The sequence below is a fragment of the Cnephaeus nilssonii genome (assembly GCF_951640355.1).
Source record: "Cnephaeus nilssonii genome assembly, chromosome: 13".
Classification (NCBI taxonomy): Eukaryota; Metazoa; Chordata; class Mammalia; order Chiroptera; family Vespertilionidae; genus Cnephaeus; species Cnephaeus nilssonii.
This window is the reverse complement of record NC_137084.1, coordinates 17,725,979-17,753,109: the sequence shown is the minus strand read 5'-3', so window position 1 is coordinate 17,753,109 and position 27,131 is coordinate 17,725,979. Positions and strand designations below refer to the sequence as shown.

The 27,131-nt window shown below is 42.0% G+C and overlaps 1 protein-coding gene and 1 pseudogene across 2 annotated transcripts in view; both read left to right on the top strand.

Moving 5' to 3' along the window:
• The window catches only part of AGBL2 (AGBL carboxypeptidase 2), a 36,744-nt gene that overhangs the window by 1,731 nt on the left and 7,882 nt on the right, over positions 1 to 27,131 (top strand). The window contains exons 4-15 of the mRNA XM_079789408.1: positions 403 to 537; positions 1,723 to 1,776; positions 3,218 to 3,403; positions 5,621 to 5,728; positions 12,255 to 12,408; positions 14,027 to 14,809; positions 15,988 to 16,144; positions 18,940 to 19,066; positions 19,680 to 19,780; positions 21,744 to 21,874; positions 24,429 to 24,495; positions 26,485 to 26,610. Coding sequence (XP_079645534.1) covers positions 403 to 537; positions 1,723 to 1,776; positions 3,218 to 3,403; positions 5,621 to 5,728; positions 12,255 to 12,408; positions 14,027 to 14,809; positions 15,988 to 16,144; positions 18,940 to 19,066; positions 19,680 to 19,780; positions 21,744 to 21,874; positions 24,429 to 24,495; positions 26,485 to 26,610 — 2,129 coding nt within the window. The remainder of the gene's footprint in view (positions 1 to 402; positions 538 to 1,722; positions 1,777 to 3,217; positions 3,404 to 5,620; positions 5,729 to 12,254; positions 12,409 to 14,026; positions 14,810 to 15,987; positions 16,145 to 18,939; positions 19,067 to 19,679; positions 19,781 to 21,743; positions 21,875 to 24,428; positions 24,496 to 26,484; positions 26,611 to 27,131) is intronic.
• Positions 6,662 to 7,277, top strand: LOC307109247 (large ribosomal subunit protein eL15-like; annotated as a pseudogene). The gene has a single exon. The product of its transcript is annotated as a large ribosomal subunit protein eL15-like (transcript).

Here is a 27,131-nt window from a genome sequence, read left to right as displayed (position 1 = left end):
TTTTAAGTGATTACTAAGTTGTTGAAAAGTGAATTTCCAGTTTGCCAGATTCAGCAGAGCCCTCAGGACAAAGCCCACTGCCACCTGGAGTACCAGCCCTCACACGGCTGTGGCTCTCTCGGCTGCTCTGATACCAGTAGCTACCCGGTCTTTCTGCCTCCCAAGCCCTTTCTCTCTCCACTACATCATGCTGCCTCTCAAGTCTCCTCCTCACTGTCAAATGGAGAAAATGATGTTTAACTCAAGTAAATTGAAATGTGAAAACTCTTCGGAAAATGAGATGTATTCATTGTAAAGGCCTGTGGTAGTGGGGGGTTGGTGGTAGTGGTTTGGATATGCACCTAGATGTTAGGGGTGGTAACTAGCCTTCCAGCACCTGTAATTTCAACTGCCTTTTCTTAGCTGAAAGAGGCAGTGTACCAAACTCTGCTACCCACCAGCATGTTTGGAAGAATAATCCCCGCTTTGTCTTGAGTGACTCTTTTGGGGGAAGAGATGATTTGATACCAGACCACCTGGAAAAGGAGAACCTTCTATGTGAGTAAGACACAGTGTGTGTGATCCCCAGAACCCTCGCTGCCTTGAGCAGCTGCTCTAGGTATCCCGGAGGACATGGTCTACCGTAGGAGAAGCCAGAGCAGCAGCCTTGGCCACTGTTTCTGCCATCACTCAAAAATGTTCTCTCTAGATCTACTTTGTATTGTAGGTTTAAATGAAAATACTATGCATTATCTTCCTCCGAATTGTTGGAAAATTTGTTAAAACTTTTATTTTTTATTGATTTTTTACAGAGAGGAAGGGAGAGGGACAGAGAGCTAGAAACATCGATGAGAGAGAAAAATCCACCAGCTGCCTCCTGCACACCCCCCACCGGGGATGTGCCCGCAACCAAGGTACATGCCCTTGACCGGAATCAAACCTGGGACCCTTCAGTCCGCAGACCGACGCTCTATCCACTGAGCCAAACCGGTTTCGGTGTGTTAAAACTTTTTGGTCAAGAGTAAAACATTGATTTTTCACACAGGTTTGATGGATATATTTGTTAAGGCTCTTTGCGAAAGAGTGGTGGAAACCAATTCCAGCTTAAGCAAAAATAATTTTTAAAGGTATCCACTGATTTCTTCTAGAATCCAAGGGCAGGAATTCAATAGATTTTCCCCCTTAAATACATATTCAACCAATTTGCTTCTCTTTATTCCATATCCTCCCTGCCCCCAGCCCAAGCTACCATCATTTCTCACTATTGAATATATGCAGATATTCTTATACTTTCTAATTATTTGTAAGTGCTCAATAAATGCTAGCATGACCTTTGAATTTTTTCTCCACTTTCTGGATTAGGGTTTAAAAAAAAAAAAAAAGAGTATGTGAATTTAAATCATACTAGATACTGCTAGACTGCTTTCCAGAATGGTTGCACCAATTGAGCTTCTTGGCCGCAGTGTCTGAGAGTACCTGTTTACTTACACCTTTGCCAGGATGAGTGTGCACACCTGTAAATGTTTTTCCCCTTAGGTAAAAAACTGGCGTCTCCTTGTCATTTTGATTTACATTTCTTTATGAGTGAGATTGAACAGCTTCACCATATTTTAAAATGTGTATTGCCCCCCCCCCCAATTAAACAGTGAGGAAAAGATTTCGAGACAGAAATAGTGGGGGTGGGAGGATGGAAAGGGGCAGAGAAAAGAAAGACAAACCGTGCCTCCTCCTTCCTCTTTTTAGGGTCTACCTGTCTATCCTCAGCTGTGCATCAACAGGCAGAAGCTGTGAGCAAAGGTATTTCATGTCCCTCCAGACCAGAAAACTCAAAACTCCTTTGTGGGAACGTGTCTTCACCCCCTTCTCTCCCCACCAGAGCTGAGAACCAGCGCACTGAGGGGCCTTGGTTCCTTCCCCGTTATTTCTCTGTCTTTTCATTCTTCCTCTCATTTTCTTTCTTTTTCTTTCTCCCTGAAAGCCTTTCTTTTCCTCCCTTTTTTCTCATTCTCTGCTTGCCAAGAGCTCCTCTCTCTCTCCTGACCATTCCCACTACTCTCCCACTTCCCGTATCAGCCTCTGTTTTCGAAGTCGCTCTGTCCTTTGAATGGTTATATTTTGAACTTGAAATCTAATTTGCAGATTGTTTTAATAGTTTTATGTACATTTTTCTAAAATGCTAATGGGTGAGTTGAAAGTTCCCTCTCTTGCCTCTCACTAAACAAAAGTAATAGAACACATTAAATAACTTTTTATTTATTTGCAGCTCACTGTTGAGATGTCTTAAATACATTAGCTCCGATTTTTTTTAAACACAAAAATGTTTCTTCTAATTTATTCTTAAAACTTCACACTTAAATATTTGATAGACTGTGTCAAATTTTAATTTGACTTTTATCATTTCTATGCCATCATCCTAGGCTAAATCTCTTTGAAGGAAAAATATGTGATGGGATTGCACATCTGTGCCTTTTTTTTTTTTTTTTTTTTTTTTTTTTTTTTGAGAGAGAGAGAAAGAGAGAGAACGGAAGGACAAGAGGAGGGGAAGAGAGAGAGAAACATCAATGTAAGAGAGACACATGGGCCGAAACCGGTTTGGCTCAGTGGATAGAGCGTCGGCCTGCGGACTGGAAGGTCCCAGGTTCGATTCCGGTCAGGGGCATGTGCCTTGGTTGCGGGCACTTCCCCAGTGGGGGGTGTGCAGGAGGCAGCTGATCGATGATTCTCTCTAATGTTTCTAACTCTCTATCTATCCCTCTCCCTTCCTCTCTGTAAAAAAATCAATAAAATATTTAAAAAAAAGAGAGAGAGACACATGGATTGGTTGCTTTCTGCACAAGCCCTGACTTGGGTCAGGGATCAAGCCTCCAACCGAAGTAGGTGCCCTTGACTGGGAATAGAACCTGCAACCCTTTGGTCCGAGGCCCAATGCTCTAACCACTGAGCACCGGCTAGGGCTGTGCTCATATTTTAGTAGTGCTTAGAGTTACTTAGTGGTTCTAGTTTTCTGCACAAGCCCTGACTTGGGTCAGGGATCAAGCCTCCAACCGAAGTAGGTGCCCTTGACTGGGAATAGAACCTGCAACCCTTTGGTCCGAGGCCCAATGCTCTAACCACTGAGCACCGGCTAGGGCTGTGCTCATATTTTAGTAGTGCTTAGAGTTACTTAGTGGTTCTAGTTGATCAGTGAAGTTCCCAAGGAGGAAAGAAGCCATTCACTCATTCCCTTGCCCTTTGGCAGATTCCTTTATGCTGAGTTCATCACTTCTCAGGAGCAGACTCTTTCTTCATGATGATTTTGGTGAAGTAAACCCATGTCTTCGAGAACCCCAAGATCTCTTTGCCTTTTACTCTTGCTGCGGGCCACTGCAGGCTCCCAGGTGGCCAATAGAATGCGAGGTCATCAAAGAAAACATTCATCATATTGGTATGTGACTTATGTGTCATGGTCTTGCTGTTCTGATAGACTTTATTACAAAACCTCATAGTTTTAAATCCTATATGCTAAAGTACAAGGCAGGACTGATTCAACATCTCTCATCTCACCCCAAAATGATGATCTCACCCTGGGATACTGAAATACACTCACCAAAGTCAAAAGTTACACTAATGTGTAAATTAGACTGTTTCAGAGTCCATTAGAATGGAGGATACCTTATTAGAGGCCAAAATATATTCTTACTTAAATGTGTTTTCTAGATTATTCCCATCTCAGTATTAATGTGCTTAGTTGAGTTTTATGAAAGTTGTATTTTTACTGGCCTTGGTATAGTTAATGCACACCATATATGTCAGAGTGTAATTTGTACTGTTTTTAATTATATTTTTAGTTTATTGGAGTTTTTATGGGAATGGTAGAGACTCTTTAAAAAATTGATTTTAGAGAGAGGGAGGGAGAAGGGGAGAGAGAGAGAGAAGCATCCATCGGCTGCCTCCTGCACATCCCCTACTGGGGATCGAGCCCGAAATCCAGGCATGTGCCTTGACCATGAATGAAACCTGTGACCTCTTGGTGCATAGGTCGACACACCACCACTGAACCACACCGGCTGGGTGCTAGAGACATTTTTTTATGGTATTGCTGGTCATATCGTTGAGCTATTGGTGCAAATATAATCTTCAGCACTCATTTTATGAAGCATTTTCAGAAGTGGATTGCATTGAAAAATGAGGACTTCTCTAATTGGTGGGATACTTATATCTACCAGACATCATGTCTCTGCTTTAGACTACTGGATAAACAACTGGATGTTTCTTATTTTCTCCCTTTCCTCATTTATTATTCACTCAATAAATACTTATGAAGCATCTACCATATGCTAAGTACAATGCTTAGTGTTAGATTTACAGTGATGAACAAGACAGAGATACCCAGAGCTCACAGACTAGTGGGAAAGTTAAAGATACAAACAGGCAATTGCATAGAGTTTGATCCCTTGAGAACACGTAATCTCAGCTTGGAAGATCAGTAAGGGTTTCCAAAAGGAGTTGAAATGTCAGCTGGGATCTGAAGGAGAAGTTAGAAGTAATCCAATTGAGAGAGTCAAAGAAAAGTATTCCAATTAGAGGAAACAGAAAAAGAGAATGTCATGTTTAGGCAGCCATGAAACATTGAGCCTGAAAGATGAGATGAAGCTGAAATATAGGGATGGGCTTAGTGTTGTAACTGGTACAGAATTGCTCTTTGGGTGTTTGGAAATGTGTGTGGGGGGGTGGGGGTGCGCATTTTGAGTTGGCATAGTAGCTGAGAAGTCCTAAGGTCATCTGTCCCTATCCTGTACAATCTATAATAATAAAGCATAATATGCTAATTAGACTGGACATCCTTCCAGACAACCTTCCGGATGAAGCCAGGGCGGCGAGGGAAGCCCAGATCCTTGGGTGCCAGAGGGAAGCCGGTGCCGGCAGCCGGGGGAAGGAAGGCCTACTTTTGCAGTAACTTCGTGCATCGGGCCTCTAGTTTTTAGATAAAAGTCCAAGTTGATCAGGCCAGACTATAGGATTTTGTAGTTCTCTATATAAAATAGAATAAGATAGAGAATTCCTGTGAAGATTTTAGAACCAATTCCAAAAGGAACATAACAAGTGTAAAACGTAATCCATTAAACCATTAAATCTTTTTTTAAAGCAATTTTTTTTTAATTTCAAGGAAATCTAATAGCAAGTACCTGCTGTTTAAACTGAATTGTCAGAGCCTCACTACTCCCCATTACCTTAAAGAAAAGAAAAGAAAAGAACATTGTCTTTTACTGAGTTGTGTCTTTATATGCCCTTGGCTTTCATCACTTAAAATGATATGGAGAAGTTCCCCAAGTTTCATATGAGGAGTCTTTTAGAATTGAGTGTTGTTTTCTCTGAAACAAGTGATATACTTATGATAATAAAAAGTATGTAGCTGATCATATTTCCCTGATTTTAAAAGGAAGCTCAGGACCAAATTTTGAAGAATTAGTACAGCAACTGTATTGACTTTTCCAGCTTACTTTTAAGTCTTCTATTTAAAATTTATGTGTTTTTGTTAAAAGTCTCCTCATAGTCTTATGGAAAGAAGCAAGACAACTTATAAACAAATTAGAAACTTAGGTTCTGACAAAGTGATTCTGTATTATTTCTTATTATGTACTTTTTAAATGTCTTCTTTCAGAAAGAGTTCCACCTCAGCCAGAATATTTTTATCAACCTACAGGAAATGAAAAGGTACCAGAAATTGTAGGAGAGGAAAAAGGCACAATTGTCTACCAATTAGATTCAGGTATTGTCATTATGCTGAACAGTGAGTAATTAATTAATCATGATAAGGTTATAAATATTTTCTATAATAAATGTGATTTTAGAAAAATCCATAGTTCGGTGATAAATTGTCTTTTCCAAACCAATCTGAATAGGAACCCTGATATTCATGAATAACCAGCTTTAAAATTTCAATCATTTTTTAAAATGACAGTACCTTTTTCTTAATAAATCTAAGTCCATTTTATAGCTTCTCCCTCATTATTCCTCTTCCTGAAATTCAGAGGTTGGATCTTTGGGGAACGCGTTCTTCTTTTTTCCGCCTGCTATATGTACTTGGGTGAGTACTTTATAGTATGTGCATATGACTGTCATTTACCATGTGGTTTCCTGCATTAAGTAGATGATTTCCTAGAGATAGAATGCATGTCTTTTATAAAAATGTGCAGAACACTGTACCCAATAACAGCCACAAAATACACATTTGTTTCAAGGGTCCCTGGTAGATGCTCCAGTATATACCATATGCTAGGTTTGTAAAGCAGGTCTTAATACCTTTTATGTAAAAGCATTGAAATGATACAAAATATATCCTTTGATAACAACAAAATTAAATTAGAAATCAACAGCAGAATGACATTTGGGAAATCTTTGGATATTTGGAAATTGAGCATCTACCATATGCTAAGTACAGTGCTTAGTGTTAGGGATACAGTGATGAACAAGACGGAAACACCCATTTCTAAGTAACCCATGTGTTAACAATATCACAAGGACAGTTTAAAAATATTTTGGAATGAAAATAAAATAACATATCAAAATTTATGGGGTGCAGCTGCAAGGTAAATTTATGGCTTTAAATACATATATTTGAAAGGAAGAGGAGGAGCCCAAAAGGGATTGTGGGAGAAAGTCTTTTCCTTTCCAGCTGCCCACAGCCATCAGGTAAACCAAGATGGGCGCTCACAAGTACATCCAGGAGCTATGGAGGAAGAAGCAGGCCAATGTAATGTGCTTTCTTTTCAGGCTGTGCTGCTGGCCGTTCGCCAGCTCTCTACACTCCACTGGGACCCCTGCCTACCAAGCCCAATAAAGCACAGCAGACTGGACTACAAGGCCAAGCAAGGTTATTAGGTCATATATTGGACTCGTGTGTGCCGTGGTGGCCACAAACACCCTGTTCCTAAGGGTGCAACCAATGGCAAGCCTGTCCATCATGGTGCTAAGCAGCTCAAGTTTGCTAGAAGCCTTCAGTATGTTGCTGAGGAGCTAGCTGGGCACCACTGTGGGGCTCTGAGAGTCCTGAATTCTTACTGGGTTGGTGAAGATTCCACATACAAATTCTTTGAAGTTATCCTCACTGCTCCATTCCGTAAGGCTATCAGAAGAAATCCTGACACCTGGTGGATCACCAAACCAGTCCGCAAGCACAGGGAGATGTGAGGGCTGACATCTGCAGGCACAAGAGCCGTGGCCTCAGAAAGGGCCACAAGTCCCGCCACACTATTGGTAGTTCTCACCATGCGGCTTGGAGAAGGCACACTACCCTCCAGTTCCACCATTACTGCTAATATAAGTAATGTTTGTAAAATTCTTACCTAATAAACAATTTAGGACCGTGAAAAAAAAAGGAAGGAAAAATAAATAAATAGCCGAAACCAGTTTGGCTCAGTGGATAGAGTGTCGGCCTGCGGACTGAAGGGTCCCGGGTTCGATTCCGGTCAAGGGCATGTACCTTGGTTGCGGGCACATCCCCGTAGGGGGTGTGCAGAAGGCAGCTGGTCGATGTTTCTCTCTCATCGATGTCTCTAGCTCTCTATCCCTCTCCCTTCCTCTCTGTAAGAAATCAATAAAATATATTTTAAAAAATAAATAAATAAATAAAATAAGGAAGGAAGGAATATCTGAAATCAATTACCCAAGCTTCCACCTTAATAAATTTAAAAAATCAGAGCAAAATAAATCCAAAGCAAGCTGAAGAAAGGAAGTGATAAAGATACTAATGAAATAGGTGAAATAGAAATCCAAAAAATAAGAGAAAAATCAAGTTGGTTCTTTGGAAAGATCAACAAAATTGACAAAATAGCCCAACCAAGGAAAAGGGAGAGGAGATACAAGTTATCAAAATCAGCAATGGAAGGGAACATAAGCATCAACTCTATAGAAATCAACGAATTACAAGACAATGCTGGTAACAACTTTAAGCCAACAAATTAGACAACATATATGAACAGGAATGATTGCCAGGAAGACACAAATCACCAAAACTGACTCAGGAAGAAATTAGAATCTGAATAGATTATAACAAAGAAATTGAGTTAGTAATTTAAAATCTTCCTGTAAAGAAATCCCTGGCCCAGATGGCTTGACAGGGTTTGTTTGCACTGTATCAAACGTTTAAAGATGAAATAGTACTAATTCCTTATAAACTCTGAAAACAGAGGAGAAGGAAGCATTTGCCAACTCTCTTTGGTGAAGCCAATATTGTCCTCATAATAAAGCCAGACAAAGACATCACAAGAAAACTATAGATCAATATTCCTTATGATTATAAATGCAAAACTTTTCAACAACATGCAGCAAACCAAATCCAGCGGCATATTAAAAGGATTATACACCATGACCAAAGGGGGTCTGTCCCAGGAGTGCGGGGCGGTTCCCTATAAGAAAATAAGCAGAACCACATTGGAACAGAGTGGGAGGAAACAGCCACCTCAGTGCAGAAAAAGCATTTGACAAAATTCAGCCTTTCATGATAAGAACATTCAGAAAACCAGGAATAGAAGAGAATGCTCTCAACCAACTTGATAAATGGTATTTATGGAAAGAATGGATCAACTTCACACCCACCAAAATAGCTATAATAAAAATATAGACAATAACAAGTGCTGGGGAGGATGTGGAGCAGGTTGTAATACTAACACTTACGACAGAAATGAAAGGTAATGTTAAAGAGCCATGAGCCAAGAAATGTAATATGAACCTTCCCAAGGAAAGGGAAGTAAATTTTGAATTAATAATGTCAGGATCCTAGGTTAGTCATAGGGCAGGATCTTACTGGGTTGGTGAAGATTCCACATACAAATTCTTTGAGGTTATCCTCACTGCTCCATTCCATAAGGCTATCAGAAGAAAGCTGGCTATGGAAGGAAGCTGCCAACACGGACATCCTCTTTCATCACCAAAAATCACCTGGTGCTCGTTGAACCCACAGGTACAAGAGCTCATTGGAACTTCTTAAAAGGAATTCTCTGCAGTTGGAAAATGCTATATTCAAGAAATAGAAAGCAAGAAAAATATCCTCATAATTTGAAAATCAATCTCTGTTAAGTAGTAATTATCAGAAAGGAAACCTGTTATATTGGAAGAGGAATCTGCACAAAGTTTAGTTAGTAGAAAGAGAATGTGTTAAAGAAGTGACATAAGGGAAAGCTTTTGGAGAAACAACCAGAAATAGAAGGGACAACAGTGTGCTTACATTCCTCAAATGGAAGAATAAAATGAGCCAGTTATTCCCGAGGGCCCCACTGAGATGTAATTGCACATTCTCCACCCCAGCTGCCTTGATCATGAGCTCTCATGTTAATAATAATATGCTGCGAAAAGCTATAAGCAATCCTATATAATAAAAGCCTAATATGCTAAGTGTCTAGTCAGCCAGTCAGCCATTCAACCAATCAAAGCATAATATGATAATGATATGCTAAGTCTGCTCAACCGCTCACTATGATGTGCACTGACCACCAGGGGGCAGACACTCTAACCAGTAGGTTAGCTTGCTGCTGGGATCTGGCCGATCGGGACTGAGTGAGACGGGGCCAGACACGCCCTGGAGCCCTCCTGCAGTCCCTCCCCGGCTGGCCAACTTCTCGTGTCCCTCCCCGGCCCTGATTGTGCACCGGTGGGGTCCCTTGGCCTGGCCTGCGCCCTCTAGCAATCTGGGACCCCTTGGGGGATGTTGGAGAGCTGGTTTCAGCCCAATCCTGCTCAATGCAGGTGGTCAGTGCGCTCCCACAGGGGAGCACTGCTCAGCCAGAAGCCGGGCTCACAGCCATGGCAACACTAAGGATGTCCAACTGCCAGCTTAGGCCTGCTCCCCATGCCATCAGTCGGACATCCCTCGAGGGCTCCCGGACTGCAAGAGGGCGCAGGCTGGGCTGAGGGCCCTCCCGCCTCCCCCCTACTCCCCCTCACCAAAGGCACGAATTTCATACACCGGGCCTCTAGTGAAGTAAATAAGGTGGAGCAACTCAGTCCACCTAGCTCCACCTTGTGGAATGTCTGAGGAGGAGTTTGGAAGGCATTTAAAAAGTATGAGGTATAAGTGGGTAGACTTGGGTTCTAGATAATAGGGGATGTGCTGCTTCTACAACCTCGAGAAGTCCTTGGGATTATAAACCTGTTTTACAAGTTTGGGGTCCCTTCATCGGTCCTAGCCGGAGATGTTTTTGTGGGTCTTACCCAGGAAGGAACCCTGGGGCGGAAGTGCTTTCTCCTGAAACCAAAGCCCTTGCAGACTGTCCTTGTCCTGTTAACACACAGCTGTGGCCACTGCCTTGATCTTGTCCTTGGGATTCAAGGAGAGTTGAGCCCACCTAATTGGAGGAATAAAGAAGCAGAAAACTGAGAAGATGGGGCTCCAGAGGGAATTTGGGAGTTTGTCATCGTAGGGGCCCCACAGCAACTCCATGCTGTGAGAATATTGGAGGAAAGAAGGAAATTGGTTTGGTTTTTTGAGAAATGTTACTGTGAGCTCTGAATTGGAACTTTAATGTTACCTAAGAGACTCAAGAAAATATTGGAATTTCTATATTAATGACATCTGGTCACTGGGCTGTACTCTGGTTTCATGAGGAGACTGAACCATGTGGGGCCCCAGCTTTTACTTAGACAACATGGACTCTTGGCCTCTGCTTTTGTTCCTTCCTCTGTGCTTGTTTTCTTCTTTCACCCACTTCTTTTCATGCTTGATTTCTCCTTCACTCTCATTTCTTATCCAAGTGTTTATTATAAAGTCTTTCTAGTGACATGGTTGCATAGGAGCAAAAGTCTTCATAACATTACCGTATTTACTAATGAACTGGCCACTTATGTAATCAGGCCCCACACATATTCCTATTTGTTTAATGTTCCATGGTCAGCATCTTTGATGGTGTCAGTCACTTGCTGATTGATGGATATTATTAACATCTGGTAATAAAATAATGCAAATAAAAATTAATTGCGAAGTGAAATTATGATTTTTAACAAGAGATGCAGCATTTTATGAAATAGAAGTTGATGAATGTTACAGAATTGCTTGAATCACTTGCAAAGCCACTGACAAATGAGAACCTAGAAAATTTTTTATCAGTTGACAAAGACAAAATCAACAAAAGATGACAAAAATAGGTTCGTCTAGACACAAGGATGAGAATATTGTGGTAGAAAGAGAAGTCCTTAGGAAAACTACGAAGTCATAAGAGAGTTTTGCAAAAGTAACTGCAAAAATCAAAGATGTCATATGGCACCCTTACTGAATTTGTCTGAAAAATTACAACCCCAAGGAAAAAAAAATTGATTCTTTATTATTCCAACTATTAGAAAGAGGTTGTGATTATAATCTAAATTTTGTTAAATAAGATAAATTTTATACATTTTTAAAATTTCATTTTAAAGTTAAAATTTCAATTGTAACCTTTCTTTTCACTGATAACTATATTTTGGTTCCTTTGCCAGGGACATTCACCCATGCCAATTCTTCTCAAACTGCTATTTTTGTTATATTTAAATCTGGAAGCATATATCAAAAAATTTTATGGCGTCCACTATGTTTTCTCTTTTTTGTTTTCCCCCTTATCTTTTTCTTAAATTAATAAATAGGTGCTATTTGTTGTGTGTTTTTAAATAAGGTTGCAAATGTTCTCAGATGCTTCATTTAGACTATTACCTTTTGCCAACATCCTTTTAAGCGAAATAAGACAGTCAGAGAAAGATAAATATCACATGATCTCACTCATTTATGGAAAATAATGAACAACATAAACCGATGCACAAAAATAGATCCAGAGACAGAGAAATATCAATCAGACTGTCAAACCTCAGAGGGAAGGAAGGGGAGGGTGGAGGTAAGGGAGAGAGATCAACCAAAGGACTTGTATGCATGCATATAAGCCTAACCAATGGACACAGACACGGGGGGAGGGGCGGGGGGAGGGCATGAGTGGGGGGGGGCTTAGGGAGCACTGGTGAGATAAGGACACATATGTAATACCTTAATCAATTTTAAAAAATGGTATAAAAAATTCTCCATCTTAAATTAGTATTCAAATGGGCACAAGCAGTATCTGCATTGACAAGGGTAGCCTGTAGCAAAAGGAAGTGCTCTAAAGAGTCCTTCAGAGAAATACACTTTAGGATGAAAAGTCTCAGCAAGAACAACTGAAAATTTGAGTATTCATTGTTGTTAACCTAGAGCAGTGCCGCTGAAGACAGAGGGGCGCAAAGAATATTGCTGGATGAATGGGTTCTGACAGGAACGTGGCTAAGTATGTCTGTCTCACCTGCAGTGCCCACCAAAGGCTCCTACTTCACCAGCTCCAGAGTGGGAGGCAAGCGGGGAGTGATCAAGGAGCTCGCTGTCACACTGCAAGGACCAGAAGATAACACTCTCCTGTTCGAATCAAGGTTTGAGAGTGGGAATCTGCAAAAAGCTGTCAAAGTGTGAGTAACAAAGTGGGTTTACCCAGAGAGATGGTGATTAAAGTGACTGAGAAGTGTCTTCAGGAATCATAGTAGGAGTCAGGAGTGTTTCTGAAAAAGAAATGAAGGGAAATGATTATGAGGATGATAAGAAATGGAATAATTATAGCTCATATTTTCCCCCAGAATAAAAATTTATCTAAATTGGGTTTTTTTCCTGCTTATAAAAGAAATTAGTGCTCATTTAAAATTTATATTAATAAAAATACATCACAAAATTATGAATCCTATAATCATGACTCCCAGACACAGCAATTGATAACAGTTTGATGTCTATGCATTAATTTTTTCTCTCTGTGTAATAAACACAAATTATAAATTTTTAAAAATAGGGTAATGGTGTATATATTTGGACACTGTTTTGCAAATTGTGTTTTTTTTCCCACTTAGTACATTTTATTTTATTTATTTTTTGTTAATCCTCACCTGAGGATATTTTTCCATTGATTTTTAGAGGGAGTGGAAGGGAGGGGGAGCGACAGAGAAACATTGATGTGAGAGAGACACATCAATTGGTTGCCTCCCACACGTACCTGCAACCAAGGTACGGGCCCTTGACCAGAATCAAACCCTGACCCCCATGCTCTGTCCACTGAGCCAATTCGGGTAGGGCTCCGCTTAATACATTTTAGATGTTTTTCTATGACAATACCACAGACATATGTCCTTATTTTTAATAGTTCATATTATTCTATTATATGAATTTTCCATACCTATTTACCCTATTCCCACCTGATGAGAAATTAAGACATTTACAATTTTTTATTAAATGAATGAACAGAATTCACACGGTTGTACGTGTATACTTTTTAGTATTTGTGCTGTTATGGGACAAATTCTGATATAAAATTGGCGGGTCAAAGGGTTTGAACACTATGCATTGCTAGTTTTTGCCCCATTGCCCTCCAGCATGATTTCACTTACCATCAACAGTGTATGAGAGGGCCTGTTTCCCAATGTTGAAATGTTGATGAGATAGAGGGGAAAAGGCCGACATCCTGTTTTAATCTGTATTTCCTTAATGATGCATGCGGATGAATATCTTTTCATGTTTTTAGCATTTGTATTTCCTCTTCTGCAAGTTAGGCCTGGTTTTTTCCCCACAAGGTGCATGCATTCCAGCAAAGCCCCCTTATCTTCAAACAATTGATGATAAGAGATAAAAATAGCACAGGAAGCTTAAAGGTCTGATCCATACTGTGATGTCCAGGATGTAGGTGCAGCCAACAGAGGGCTCCAGCTTCCCTGAGTTCAGTGTGTTTCGGGGAAATGGATTGAAGTGGTTGGAAACCACCTTCTAGGCTCTAGAAAGGCACCAAGAAGCTCAGCGCGCCCAAACATCCGGGGCTGCATGTGAATTATGAGACTCTTCTGTCCCACACCCAATGCACGTTCTTCCCCCAAGTCCCTGTTAGCCTAACATGAGAGTTGGAGAACTAAGTAAATTAGAAAACAAATGTTTGATGTAGCAGCCTTTCTGTTGTAATAAGATCTATTTTTTACCAGGGAAACACAGTGTTTTCCCAGATTTATTTTTTGAGGGAGGTATTACAGAGATATTCTATATTCTTCATTACAGAGATACCTATGAGTATGAACTCACCTTACGAACCGACCTCTACACGAACAAACACACTCAGTGGTTTTATTTTCGAGTTCAGAACACCAGAAAAGATGCCACCTATCGCTTCACCATCGTCAACTTGCTAAAACCCAAGAGCCTTTATACTATAGGAATGAAGCCACTCATGTACTCCCAATTGGATGCCAACACCCACAACATTGGCTGGAGGAGGGAAGGAAATGAAATCAAGTACTACAAGAACAACGCAGATAATGGGCAGCAGTCCTTTTACTGTCTCACGTGGACCGTTCAGTTTCCACACGACCAGGACACTTGCTTCTTTGCACACTTCTACCCGTACACATACACGGATTTGCAATGCTACCTCCTGTCCGTGGCAAAAAACCCTGTCCAGTCTCAGTTCTGCAAACTCCGAACTTTATGCAGGAGCCTCGCAGGAAATACCGTCTACCTGCTCACCATCACCAACCCTTCCCGAAGCGCGCAAGAGGCCGCTGCAAAGAAAGCCGTGGTCTTGAGCGCCAGGGTCCACCCTGGGGAAAGTAACGGCTCCTGGATCATGAAAGGCTTTTTGGACTTCATTCTTAGCAACTCCCCAGACGCCGAGCTCCTCAGAGATATCTTTGTCTTCAAAGTGGTTCCCATGTTAAATCCAGATGGAGTGATTGTGGGGAATTACCGGTGTTCGCTGGCTGGCAGGGACTTGAACAGGCATTATAAAACCATTCTGAAGGAGTCTTTCCCCTGCATCTGGCACACCAGGAACATGATCAAGAGGTGAGTCCCCTAATCTGTTGAACTTTCTCTGGTTACTGTGAGCACTATCTAATGGCAGGGACTGGGGGGAGAGGGGAGGTCTCTTCTAATGTTGTAGGGATTGGAAATGTCTTTGGAGACAGTTCTTTTTTAAAAATATATATTTTTATTGATTTCAGAGAGGAAGGGAGAGGGAGAGATAGAAAATATAAATGGTTCCCTAACCAGCCTGCGGACTAAAGGGTCCCAGGTTCGATTCCGGTCAGGGGCATGTACCTTGGTTGTGGGCACATCCCCAGTAGGGAGTGTGCAGGAGGCAGCTGATTGATATTTCTCTCTCATTGATGTTTCTAACTCTCTATCCCTCTCCCTTCCTCTCTGTAAAAAATCAATAAATATATATTTTAGAAAAAAGAAAATATAAATGGTGAGAGCCGGCCGGCATGACTCAGTGGTTGAGCATTGACCTATGAACCACGAGGTCATGGTTCAATTTCTGGTCAGGGCACATGCCTAGGTTGCAGGCTTGATCCCCAGTGTGGGGTGTGCAGGAGGCAGCCGATCAATGATTCTCTCTCATCATTAATGTTTCTCTCTCTCCCTCCTTCTCCCTTCCTCTCTGAAATCAATAAAAATCTATGTTTTAAAAAAAAGAAAGTATAAATGGTGAGCTAACATGTCATCTATTTAGCATAGTACCCAGCACACTGTTAATGTGTGGCATTGTTATCATACTGACCTCATTTGGAAGATTGAATAGGTGTCCTGGGTGATCAGGAGATCAAGAAGATCTGAGTCTTACAGGAACGAGCCCTGGAAAATGAGGGCCCAAGGCTGTCTTTGGTTCTGTCTTTTTTATCCCCGCGATTACAGCCTCTCTACCTCTTCCCCTCTTTCCACTGGTCTGCACCTGGGTGGGCTTTCTTTCAGCACATTTGCTCCACTTCCTTGTCCACTTACACAAGGCCTACCCTCCTCCCCTTTCCATGTCAGCTCATCTCAAGTCCTGTGGGGCAGGGGCAAGGAGTACTGATGCCGTCTTTACAGCAGTGACTGAGGGTAGAGATAGGGTCCTGGGAAGGCCATTCATTAAGGGTCACATTTTTCTTAGAAGGGAAGATGTCGGCACACTTAGGAAGAGACTCCAAAAACAATCCATGCATTTGGATGCCCACTGAGTCCTTTGTTCCCCTTAATAGACTTCTCGAAGAAAGGGAGGTTCTCCTGTACTGTGATTTCCACGGCCACAGCCGTAAGAACAACATCTTCCTCTACGGCTGCAATAGCAACGATCGCAAGTACTGGCTTCACGAGCGGGTCTTTCCTTTCATGTTGAGCAAAAATGTACCAGACAAGGTAAGCACACAGGTAATTTTCTGCTCGTTGGCTAAGGAAGAAGGAAACTCTCTGCTTCCCCTACGCAATAATAGTGTTTGGTTTGCCATTTTGTCTCTTTTTAACTCGGGTAAATCCCAGCAACCTGGACTTCAAGAATTTAGAAAGGTGCCCTGACCGGTTTGGCTGAGTGAATAGAGAGTCCGGCCATAGACTGAAAGGTCCCGGGTTCAATTCCAGTCGAGGGAATGTACCTTGGTTGAAGGCTTTATCCCCAGTAGGGGGTTTTTAGGAGGCAGCTGATCAATGTTTCTCTCTCATCGATGTTTCTAATTCTCTATCCCTCTTCCTTCCTCTCTGTAAAAAAATCAATAAAATAAACAATTCAGAAAGGTGTGGTTTTAAGAATTATTCTGTGTCCACCAACTGATGAGCAGATAAATAAAATGTAATATGTCGAGGGAATGGAATGTTGTTCTGCAATAAAAAGAATTAACTGCTGATATGCTAGGACATGGAGGAACCTTGAAATCATGATGCTAAGTGAAAGAAAAGATGCAAAACACCACATATTGCATGATTCCATTCTATGCAATGCTATAGAGACAGAACGTAGTTTAGTGATTGCCTCAGTCTTGGGACAAGTAGCATGGGGAGTGACTGCTAATGGGTACTGGGTTTGGGGAAGGTATTAAAAATGTTCTAAACTTATATTACAACTTTGCAAATATACTTAAACCATTGACTTGTGTACTTTTAATGTGTGGATTTTATGGTATGTGAATTATCCTATATAATAAAAAGCTAATATGCAAATCGACCAAACGGTGGACCGACTGGTCACTGTGATGCGCACTAACCACCAGGGGACAGAGGCTCAACGCAGGAGCTCCCCCTGGTGGTCAGTGCACTCCCACAGAGGGAGTGCCACTCAGCCAGAAGCCAGGCTCAGTGCTGGTGAGTGCAGCGGCAGTTGGACATCCCCCGAGGGCTCCCGGGCTGCGGACTGCGAGAGCGCACAGGCCAGGCTGAGCGCACACCCCCCACCACCCCCGAGTGCACGAATAAAGGTGATTGTTAAAAATTGCTCTGGCTGCTTTGCCTGGGCACAAGTTCAAACTTTTAGTAGTAGAGTTATCTGTCATTAATCCTGTGATTTGCAGTGGAAGCAGGGATTGCAGGACAAACAAAATGCTAATGTTACATGAGCCTCCAAAGAAAAGTTTGTGTAATGCAAGATCACAAATAACAAAGATATTAACGGGCTAATGAAAACAAGCTTTTGATAGTTGGCTGAGTATTACAGTCGGACATATACAGAGTATCTGCATTGATTTAGAAAGTTGGTTTTCAGCATCATAAATACATCCACAAAATGTAACTGTCATTATAATGAAGAAACTGGGTTGGATTCAGGAAAACATTTAAATTATAGTACAAATTTTCTCACATAAAGATATTTAAGACAAATATTTTGTATCTGCTGCTCTTATTATTAAAAAAAAAAGAGGAAGATTTTCTTCCTCTCTCTTTCCCTTCCTTCCTTCCTTTCTTCTTTTTTTTTGTTTTGTTTTGTTTTTATTTTTGTTATTGTTGTTGTTAATCCTCACCCAAGAATATTTTTCCCATTGATTTTTAGAGAAAGTGGAAGGGAGAAGGAGAGACAGAGAAAGAGAAACATCAATATGAGAGAGACACATCGATTGATTGATGGGTTGCCTCCCGCACGCACCCCGACTAGGACCTGGGATTGAGCCTGCAACCGAGACACGTGCCCTTGACCAAAATCGAACCCAGGACCCTTCAATCTTCAGGCCGATGCTCTAACCACTGAGAAAAACAGGCTAGGGTCATTCCTTTCTTTTTTCTTTTTTAAACATTTCTATTTTTGCCAGGTATCTCTTTCTTCAAATGAAATCACATCCAGAACCCAGTATCTAAAACAATTAAAAGCAGAACTACGTTATTGAAGAGGGGTAGAAGGCTTGGAACACCTGTCCATTCTGCCTCCTCCCTCAGTCCTGGGACAGGAATGCCCTGCAGCTCCTCAGTAGAACCCCTGGATTCTACAGATCACAAGTTAGAAACCACGAGGTAGTGAGATATCTCCCAGTAAAGCATTTTCAGCAGGATAGGCTAGGATAGGTTGGGATAGGTGCCAAGTGTATGTTACAAACTTCAAGAGAGGAGAGAGCGTTGGGATGGTCATGAAAGACAATGGAAGAAACTGAACTTGGAGCTGAGAACATTGTCATAAGGAAGCGAGAGCGTTCCAGGCAGAGACGATAGTGTAGGGCTGAGGCGTACACAAATCACATATAGAGGATCAACCCAACCATATCGAAGGGTTCAAATTGGAGAGGGGTAGAAAATAAATCTTAGAAAGGTTGACTACTAGCCTTGAATGCCAAAGAAAGCCAGTATTCCCAAACAGACATTCAAGGAACCCGAGTCCTGCAGAATGCCCCTGGAGAAGATGGGGAGGAGAAGGAAGGGTTCATGGGCAGTGAAAAGCAACGTGCTCTCTCACCTTTGGAGGATCACAGTCCACAGTAACATTAAATAGTCTGAGAGTTGCTGCAGAGGAAGCCTGCGCCATTTTGCTAGCCCTTTATCTCCCTGGTGAACATGACCATAGAGCTCATGTGTTCCTCCGCAATACCTATTAGCATCCCTAGGAACCAGTATTTTATGGGACACACTTTAGGAAATAATACATAGATTCCCAAGGGAAACATTCTTGTATCATATCAATGAATCTTCTATATCTTACATTTGCCAGTCTATGATTAACAGAGGATTTGATTTCTCTTCAGTTCTCTTTTCATAGTTGTAATTTTAAGGTCCAAAAGTGCAAAGAAGGAACAGGACGAGTCGTGATGTGGCGGATGGGAATCCTGAACAGCTACACCATGGAGTCTACCTTTGGCGGGTCCACCCTGGGTGAGCTCACTTCTGTAGACCGTAGGCCAGCATGGCCAGGGGAGCCACGCAGAGCACTGGGGAGATGAAACCCTTAAACATGTTGAGGAGAGAATTGATATAGAGGCTTTTCTTGTCTGCGCCTTATGCCAAATTTGAGTCCCCAGAATATGAGTGTGAAATATATTATTTGATGGGGCAATATAGTATAGTGGCTAAGGGCCTGGAATCAGGCAGATCGGGGTTTGAATTTCAGCTCCATTTACGAGTTGTGTGGTCCTGAGTAAGTTACTTAATTCTTTGAACCTCATCTTCTCTGTGGATGTCAGTAATCGTTCCTGCATTATGGGTACTACTTAATGAGCAAGTGCACGGAAGCACTTGGCAGGGTGCCTACCACGGAGTAAAACGTTATAATGGTAACTACAGCTTCACAATCATAGCCACCATGACTGTAAACATTTTCACTGTCAAAGATTCTTCTGAACCAACCTAAAACTAGAAGAGAAACCCTGTCCAGAAGAAAAACATTCTAGAATAAGAGGTGGCGTTTTTAATGAGATATTCGTACATTACATCTGCATTTATTTGCTCATTAAGATTTCATAAGAAATGTTTATGGCGGTTTTTCCAGGCAATAAAAGAGACACTCATTTTACCACTGAGGATCTGAAGTCCCTAGGCTACCATGTCTGCGACACCCTCCTGGATTTCTGTGATCCTGACCGAACCAAGGTAAAAATGGGGTTTCAAGAAGTGTGGTGATGCCACGACTGTGATCAGTTTCTCATGGGTCCAAAGTCAGCTCAGTGGGATTTCAGGTGATCTTTATTTGCTCTTAGTATTTTTCTGAAGCCTTTATGATCAAAGAAAATAAGAAAGGCCCAGCCTGCACACTCTCGGGAAATGGTAAGACCTCAATTCACCAAGGTGATAGAGGCCATTGTTCCAGCTTCCCTTCAGCACTTCTCTCCCTCACGTCCAGGCGTCCAGGCGTACCCATGGGAGCACCCATTCTTGATTCCCTTTCTCCTGTTTCAGAAAACCGGCTGTCCTTTGTCTTCTCCAAAACTAACCCTGCCCTTTGCGCACCTGCCTAGCTCCCCTACAACCTCCCTGAGGTCTTGCCTCATTAATAACCTCCCCTCTTTTCTGTATCCTCAGTTTTTTCCTCCTCTTCCCCTCAACTGGAAATGTTCTCAAGGTGCTTCTACCTTCATTCCTTTGGCCTTGTTTCTCCTGCAGGTTATTTCTATTTCCCCTCATCGCTCATATTCTTAAAAAGCAATCTGTACTCATGGTCTGTAACTCCTCCCTCAGACCCCATCGGAATCGTCGGCCCTGGGAAGACCTGATATACACCACTCTGGATGCAACTGTTTTGGTTTTTTAAAATACGTTTTTATTGATTTCAGAGAGAGGAAGGAAGAGGGAGAGACAGGAATATCAATGATGAGAGAGAATCATCTATCAGCTGCCTTCTGCATGCCCCCCAATGGGGATCGAGCCTGTAACTCAGGCATGTGCCCTGATTGGGAATTGAATCTCCTAGTTCATAGGTCTATGTTCAACCACTGAGCCACACTGGCCGGACTGGATGCAGCTGTTTAAAAATATATATTTAAAGGAGAATTTGACCACAACGTGGCTCGTTAAATCATAGTTGCCATAGGTCAAAATCTGAACAATCCCATTCTAACTTCCTTCCTTACTATTCTAAAATAAAATTAAATTAATCAGACCTTTGGGTTAAGAATTTTATAATTGGCTATGGGCAGGAAAAAAGTGGCTAAAACAGTGCTCATTGGTGTTCTGCCCCAAAAACACTTCTTTTTTTAATATTTTATTTTTATTGTTGACATTAATACAGATTTCCCCACTTTGTGCCCACCTCCACCCAGACCCAACCCTCCCCTCCCTCTGGCCCTCACCACATTGTTGTCTGTGTGCATGGCCTATGCATATACTAGTATGTTCTTTGTCTAATCGCTTCACCCTCTTTCATCTAGTCCACCCCACTCACCTCCCCTCTGACATTTGTCAGTCTGTTCCATGTATCCATGCCTGTTTCTATTTTATTCATCAGTTTATTTTGTTCATTAGATTTCACATATAAGTGAGATTATATGGCATTTGTCCTTCCCTGAGTGGCTTATTTTGCTTAGTATAATAATCTTCAGGTCCATCCATGCTGTTGCAAAAAGTAAGAGTTCCTTCTTTTTTACGGCCACATGGCAACACTTCTTTGTGTTCCCACAGCTCATGTAGCTATCTGTTAACATGTCCTTAGTAGCAGACATTACAACTTACTCATCCTTTTTTTTTAATTAAAAAAAATTTTAATCCTCACTCGAGGATATGTTTTTATTGATTTTAGAGAGAAAGGAAGGGGGAGAGGAGAAAGGGAGAGGGAGAGAGAGAGAGAGAGAGAGAGAGAGAGAGAGAGAGAGAGAGAGAGAGGTCAATGTGAGAGAAAAACATCAGTTGCCTCCCGAACATGCCCACACTGGGGATTGAACCCTCAACCTTTGGGTGTGTGGACGACACTCCAACCAATTTAGCCCTCCCCACCCTACCAGGGCACAGCTTATTCATCTTTAGGTCCCCAGCAATAAAGTGCCTTTTAACATATACTTAGTAAATATTTGATGAATAAATAAATAAATAATCAAAGGTAGTTCCTTTTTCATTTCCACAGTTCATGCAGTGTCTAGTAGAGCTTAAAGAGCTCTTACAACAGGAAATTTATAAGAAATTCAATGAACTTGGACAAGATATGGATTTAGAAAGAAGATGGAATGACATCTCTTTGTCTGACATTGAATCCAGGTAACAAACTTCATTTCAAAGAAAAATCAGAAAAGTTTTACTTTTAAAATTGTTTTGTTTGCTCTGCTCTTTTGTTGGTTTTGAACCTCAGGTGCAAAATATTAAATAAATCATGGCACACTTAAATACACTTCATTCCTTTGACAACTATGCATGGGTCTTGACCGGGAATCGAACTGTGACCTCCTGGTTCATAGGTCAGTGCTCAAGCAGCCAGGCTTCAATGTAACTTTGTTAATGTGGCCTACCTTCCTCACTCTAATATTGCAACTTGCTCCCCTGCCTTCACCCTCCTGCCATTCCCTATCCGCCTTAGGTGCTCTGACTTTCAGAGCACCAAGGAAAGTAATATTCCTAGTCTCTGACCTATAGCATTTTATCACCTCTGTCATTCTGTATCATTTACAACTTGATTGCGTCTCTTATTTGTTATCTTCCCCTACAAGGATGTAGGTTTCACAATGCCAGAGATCTTTATTTTGTTCACTTCTATATCTCATGCATCTCTACGACGGTACCTGGCACATGGGGAGAGCTCAGTAAATACTTGTTGAATTAATTTAGTATATAGATCTCAGCCCCACCCTCATAGTCTCCACAGCTCTTTAGGTGGGTGGGTATCTCACGTGTGTACAAGAGCACCATCTACTCCAGCTTACTGGCCTCAAGACTGCACCAGCCGCCCTCAGTCAGGTTTCTGGGCTGTGCATGGAGGCCTTCTGCCGGGGGCTGCACTGTAGTCTGCGTGGACAGTGGGAAGCGGATGGCTCTCCCACACTCCCTGTGGCACATCGACATCTGACCCTAAAGCAGTTCTGCTGGCTGAGTCTCCTAGATGCTGCCTTAGGCACCTTAAACCAGACCATCAGGCCCCATGGAGCGCCCCATTCACCAGGTCTCCTCTTCCATTCTCCCAGAATCCTTTGCCTGACTCCCCAGGATAAGTGCACCAACCCCGCTTCACTTTCACCCTCAAAAACCTAAAGGTCCCCTGTATATCAATTCATACAACAGAGCCCAGGGGACTCGACTCAGAAACAGCCAGACCGCATTCCGGCTGGCTCAGCAGACGCATTCGGTTAGGAATTATGGAAAGCAGTTTTCCAGCCTCTGTCTGCATCAGGAACCCCCTTTCCATTCTCACCATCACACAGAGAAGCGGCCTGAGTGGACAAGCTCAGTAGGAGTTTGCTCCGTCTGGGTGTGGACACGCTGGTTTTGAGCATTTCTGGGCCACACTGCATCTAATGCTCTTATCCCATTTGTCAACGCCCTCCATTGCCTCTGAAAGGCACCTCAGACACTGTTGTCCAGTGGCCTCAAAGGCTGCTCCTCAGACCGGAAAAGCCCCACGAGAACCCGGAATTGGGAGTTAGATCAGAGAAGGGGGGACTTTCTTCCCGCTGTCTTCTGTCAGGCTCCTCCTCCTCGTACACTGGCGGGAGGGAGGGGGAGCAAGAACAGAATGCAAAGGCTGAGCAAAAGGATGGTTTGAAATGCTGTCTTTTTGCAGATTTGAGTTTTGTGACGAAGACATTTTTTAATATGGAGCTCATGTTGCAGAGCACAGCTCTCAGTTCTAGCCAGCCACACTCCAGGAAAGGGGAAAAGATAATGTGGCACATGATAAAGGAAGAAAGGGTTCATTATCTGAGGACTCATTCATCCTAGCCCTTGAAGACTGGGGGCCGGGAGGATTTGTGATCAGTCTAGACATGCATCCAGAACTTTTGAAAGGTGAATTGGGGTGATGAAAATAATATTCCTGGCCTCTGACCTATAGATTCTTTATATTAATTATATTTATTTATATATTGAACACATTCTTAAAGAAGACCTGGTAGGATCCTGGCTCTCTGAACTGGTCCTGGCCAGACAGGAATGAATGAGACAGAGTCCCTGCTTCCAAACAAATTACAGTTCCCTGGCATTCTCTAGGGCTGCACATTGAGAATCCTACAGCCTCTCACAGTTGCTGCCAAGGGCAGCTCTGCCCATCTGGCTGGTTGGTATTTTTTTTTTTTTTTTTTTTAGATTTTTAACATTGATTTTTAGAGAGAGGAAGGGAGAGGGAGCAGGAGAGGGAGAGAACCAAGATGTGAGAGCAAAATTGATTGGCTGCTCCCAACTGGGAACTGAACCGGCAACCCTCGCATGTGCCCTGACCGGAAATCAAACCTGCAACCTTTTGGTGCATGGGACGATGCCCAACCAACTAAGCCACACTGGCCAGGGCAGGTTGATGTTTTTATTTTTGTTTTGTTTTTTTGCTACACAGATTGCAAACTCCTTGGTGCAGGAGCTCTGCCGTGTCCATTTCTGCTTCCTGTGCCTGATGACTATCTGGCACATGCAGTCGGCATTCAGAATGAGTGAATGAATGAATGAATGAATGAATGAATATGCTTGTCAAGAATTCTTAGCAATTGAAACACAGACAGTGTGAGCAAATAGCGGACTAGATATCCTAACCCCATGCAGATGGTCTGGTAAATGGTATACTTCCAGATATCAATAACGGGTTTTACCCTTTCTTCTCTCCTTTTGAAAACAGCACCAGTGGTTCTGACAGTTCCCTCTCAGACGGTCTCCCTGTTCACCTCCTGAACATAGCACATGAGGTGAGATTAGATAGACTCTTATACCCAAAGAGTAGCAGCCTTAAAAAAGCATGACATCACTAGATAATGTGGTGGAATTTTTCAACTATTCTAAGATCTGCAGAAAATAGAGCAATAGGGTCCCAACTGGTTATGAAGTCTTTGTCTGTTATAACTTTCATTTTAAAAATCTAGGGGGAGGGGGTGTGAGGACTCCATAGTTATTCCAAAGTTAACTGAAAGTGAAAAAAAGAAAGTTTAACTAAAAGTGAAAACCATGTTAAGAAATAGGTTATTAAAAATGACTGATACTTGGTTGCCAGAGGGGAAGAGGGTTGAAAAGGTGAAGGTCTTGCCCTGACCGGTTTGGCTCAGTGGATAGAGCATCGGACTGCGGACTCAAGGGTCCCAGGTTCGATTCCAGTCAAGGGCATGTACCTTGGTTGCGGGCACATACCCAGTGGGGAGTGTGCAGGAGGCAGCTAATCAGTGTTTCTCTCTCATCGCTATTTCTAACTCTCTATCCCTCTCCCTTCCTCTCTGTAAAAAATCAATAAAATACATATTTAAAAAGAAAAGAAAAGGTGAAGGTCTTAAGAAGTACAAATTGGCAGTTACAAAATCGTCATGGGGATGTAAGGTACAGCATAGGGAATATAGTCAATAATATTGTAATAACTATGGATAGTGCCAGGTGGATACTGGAAATATTGGGGGACCACTATGTAAATTATATGATTATCTAACCATTATGCTGTACACCTGACTAATAAAAAATAATATTGAATGTAAATTGTAATTGACATTGTAAAGTTGTTTTTAGTTCATTTTTAAAAAATGACCCATAATTTTTTTAAAAAGTGTTTCTTTTAAAACGTTTTTTTAAATTGATTGACTTTAGAGAGAGAAGGGAAGGAAGAGAGAGAGAGAGAGAGAGAGAGAGAGAGAGAGAGAGAGAGAGATCAACTTGTTCCATTCATGTATGCATTCATCAGTTGATTCTTGTATGTGCGCTGACAGGGAATTGAACCCAAAACCTTGGCATGTTGGGACGATGTTCTAACCAACTGAACTACTTGGCAGGACTAAAAAGTGTTTCTTTATTCATGTAGTCTTAGATAGGTTTTTATACTTTCACGTATTATGTAACTTTTTTTGCCCCATCTGTTCAGAGACTTTTTCTTACATAGGTGGTATAAAAGATGATATTTACAAACAAAATATTTCTTATGGTTTATTATGCACATGATTTCCTAATTGCATTAAGAAATATCTCCATCATAAGGTGAGATTAAGGCTGTCAGGAGGAGCCAGCCAAATTATACTCAGCCCTACAATTTCTTCAACTGTATTTACAGCAACATCAGATTAAGCTTCACCACACCATAGGTACCTAGAAAATTTGTCCTGAGCTTCATTTGCTTGAAGTAACAACCAAATTGAATCTTTTTGGTGGTGTTGCTAATCCTCACCTGAGAATATTTTTCCATTGATTTTTAGAGAGAGTTGGAGGGGGAGAGACAGAGAGAGAGAAACACATCATTTGGTTGCCTCCCACTCACACCCCAACCAGGGCCGGGGATTGAGCCTACAACTGAGGTACTTGTCCTTGACTGGAATTGAACCTGGGACCTTCAGGCTGTGGGCTGACGCTTTATCCACTGAGCCAAACCAGCCAGGGCCCAAATTGAATCTTTTAACCACACATCAAATAATCAGTATTGTCTGTACCTGACATTATTGCCATAAGTAATCTGGCTTTAAATTCTAAATCACAAATATTTGGTCATTGGTATAGGAGCCCCTTCCCTAGTATATGTATAATAGTCGGATTTGGGGGTTGTTAAATGGGGAGCAGCCTCTGGTAAGGAGGTAACAACTATTTGTTCTTCAAACCAACAACTTAACACTGAGGGCCGCACACTGGCTTAGCCATTGTGTCTTGAGTGTTGTGTGATGAGAGTCCTCTGGAATCCTCAATGACTAGTTTCTCTGTACTTTTTGAAACAGTTGAATCATAAGAAGAAGATGTACAAGAAGAAAAAGAAGAAGCCACTTCAGACGAGGAAACAGCGAAATGAACAGTATCAGAAAAATAATATGCTACGGGAGCTCAAGTCAACAGAAGATGCCCTGGTAAGAAAGCTCTGCTGCCTGCTTCTCCTGTCTGGTTAAAGAGGCTTCCATTAACGGCAGGACTGGGGGGTAAGGTTTACTCTAAATCAGAAGGGGGTCAGAGGTGAAAGCTTTCTGTCTTGAGTTCAGAGCTCTTTCTTTTCTTTTTTTTTTTTTTTAAAGTCTGGGTCCCTCCTCCCTACCCATTGGTAGCCACTGTTTGTTTTGTTTGTTTTTTTTAATATATTTTATTGATTTTTTACAGAGAGGAAGAGAGAGGGATAGAGAGTTAGAAACATCAATGAGAGAGAAACATAGATCAGCTGCCTCTTGCACACCCCCCACTGGGGATGTGCCCACAACCAAGGTACATGCCCTTGACCGGAATCGAACCTGGGACCCTTGAGTCCGCAGGCCGCGACGCTCTGTCCACTGAGCCAAACCGGTTTCAGCGAGTTCAGAGCTCTTTCATTGTCCTCTAGACATCTCTGAGCAGCTTCCAGCCTTGGCCCATGGGTCCTCTGCTGTGCTCTGGAGCTGCA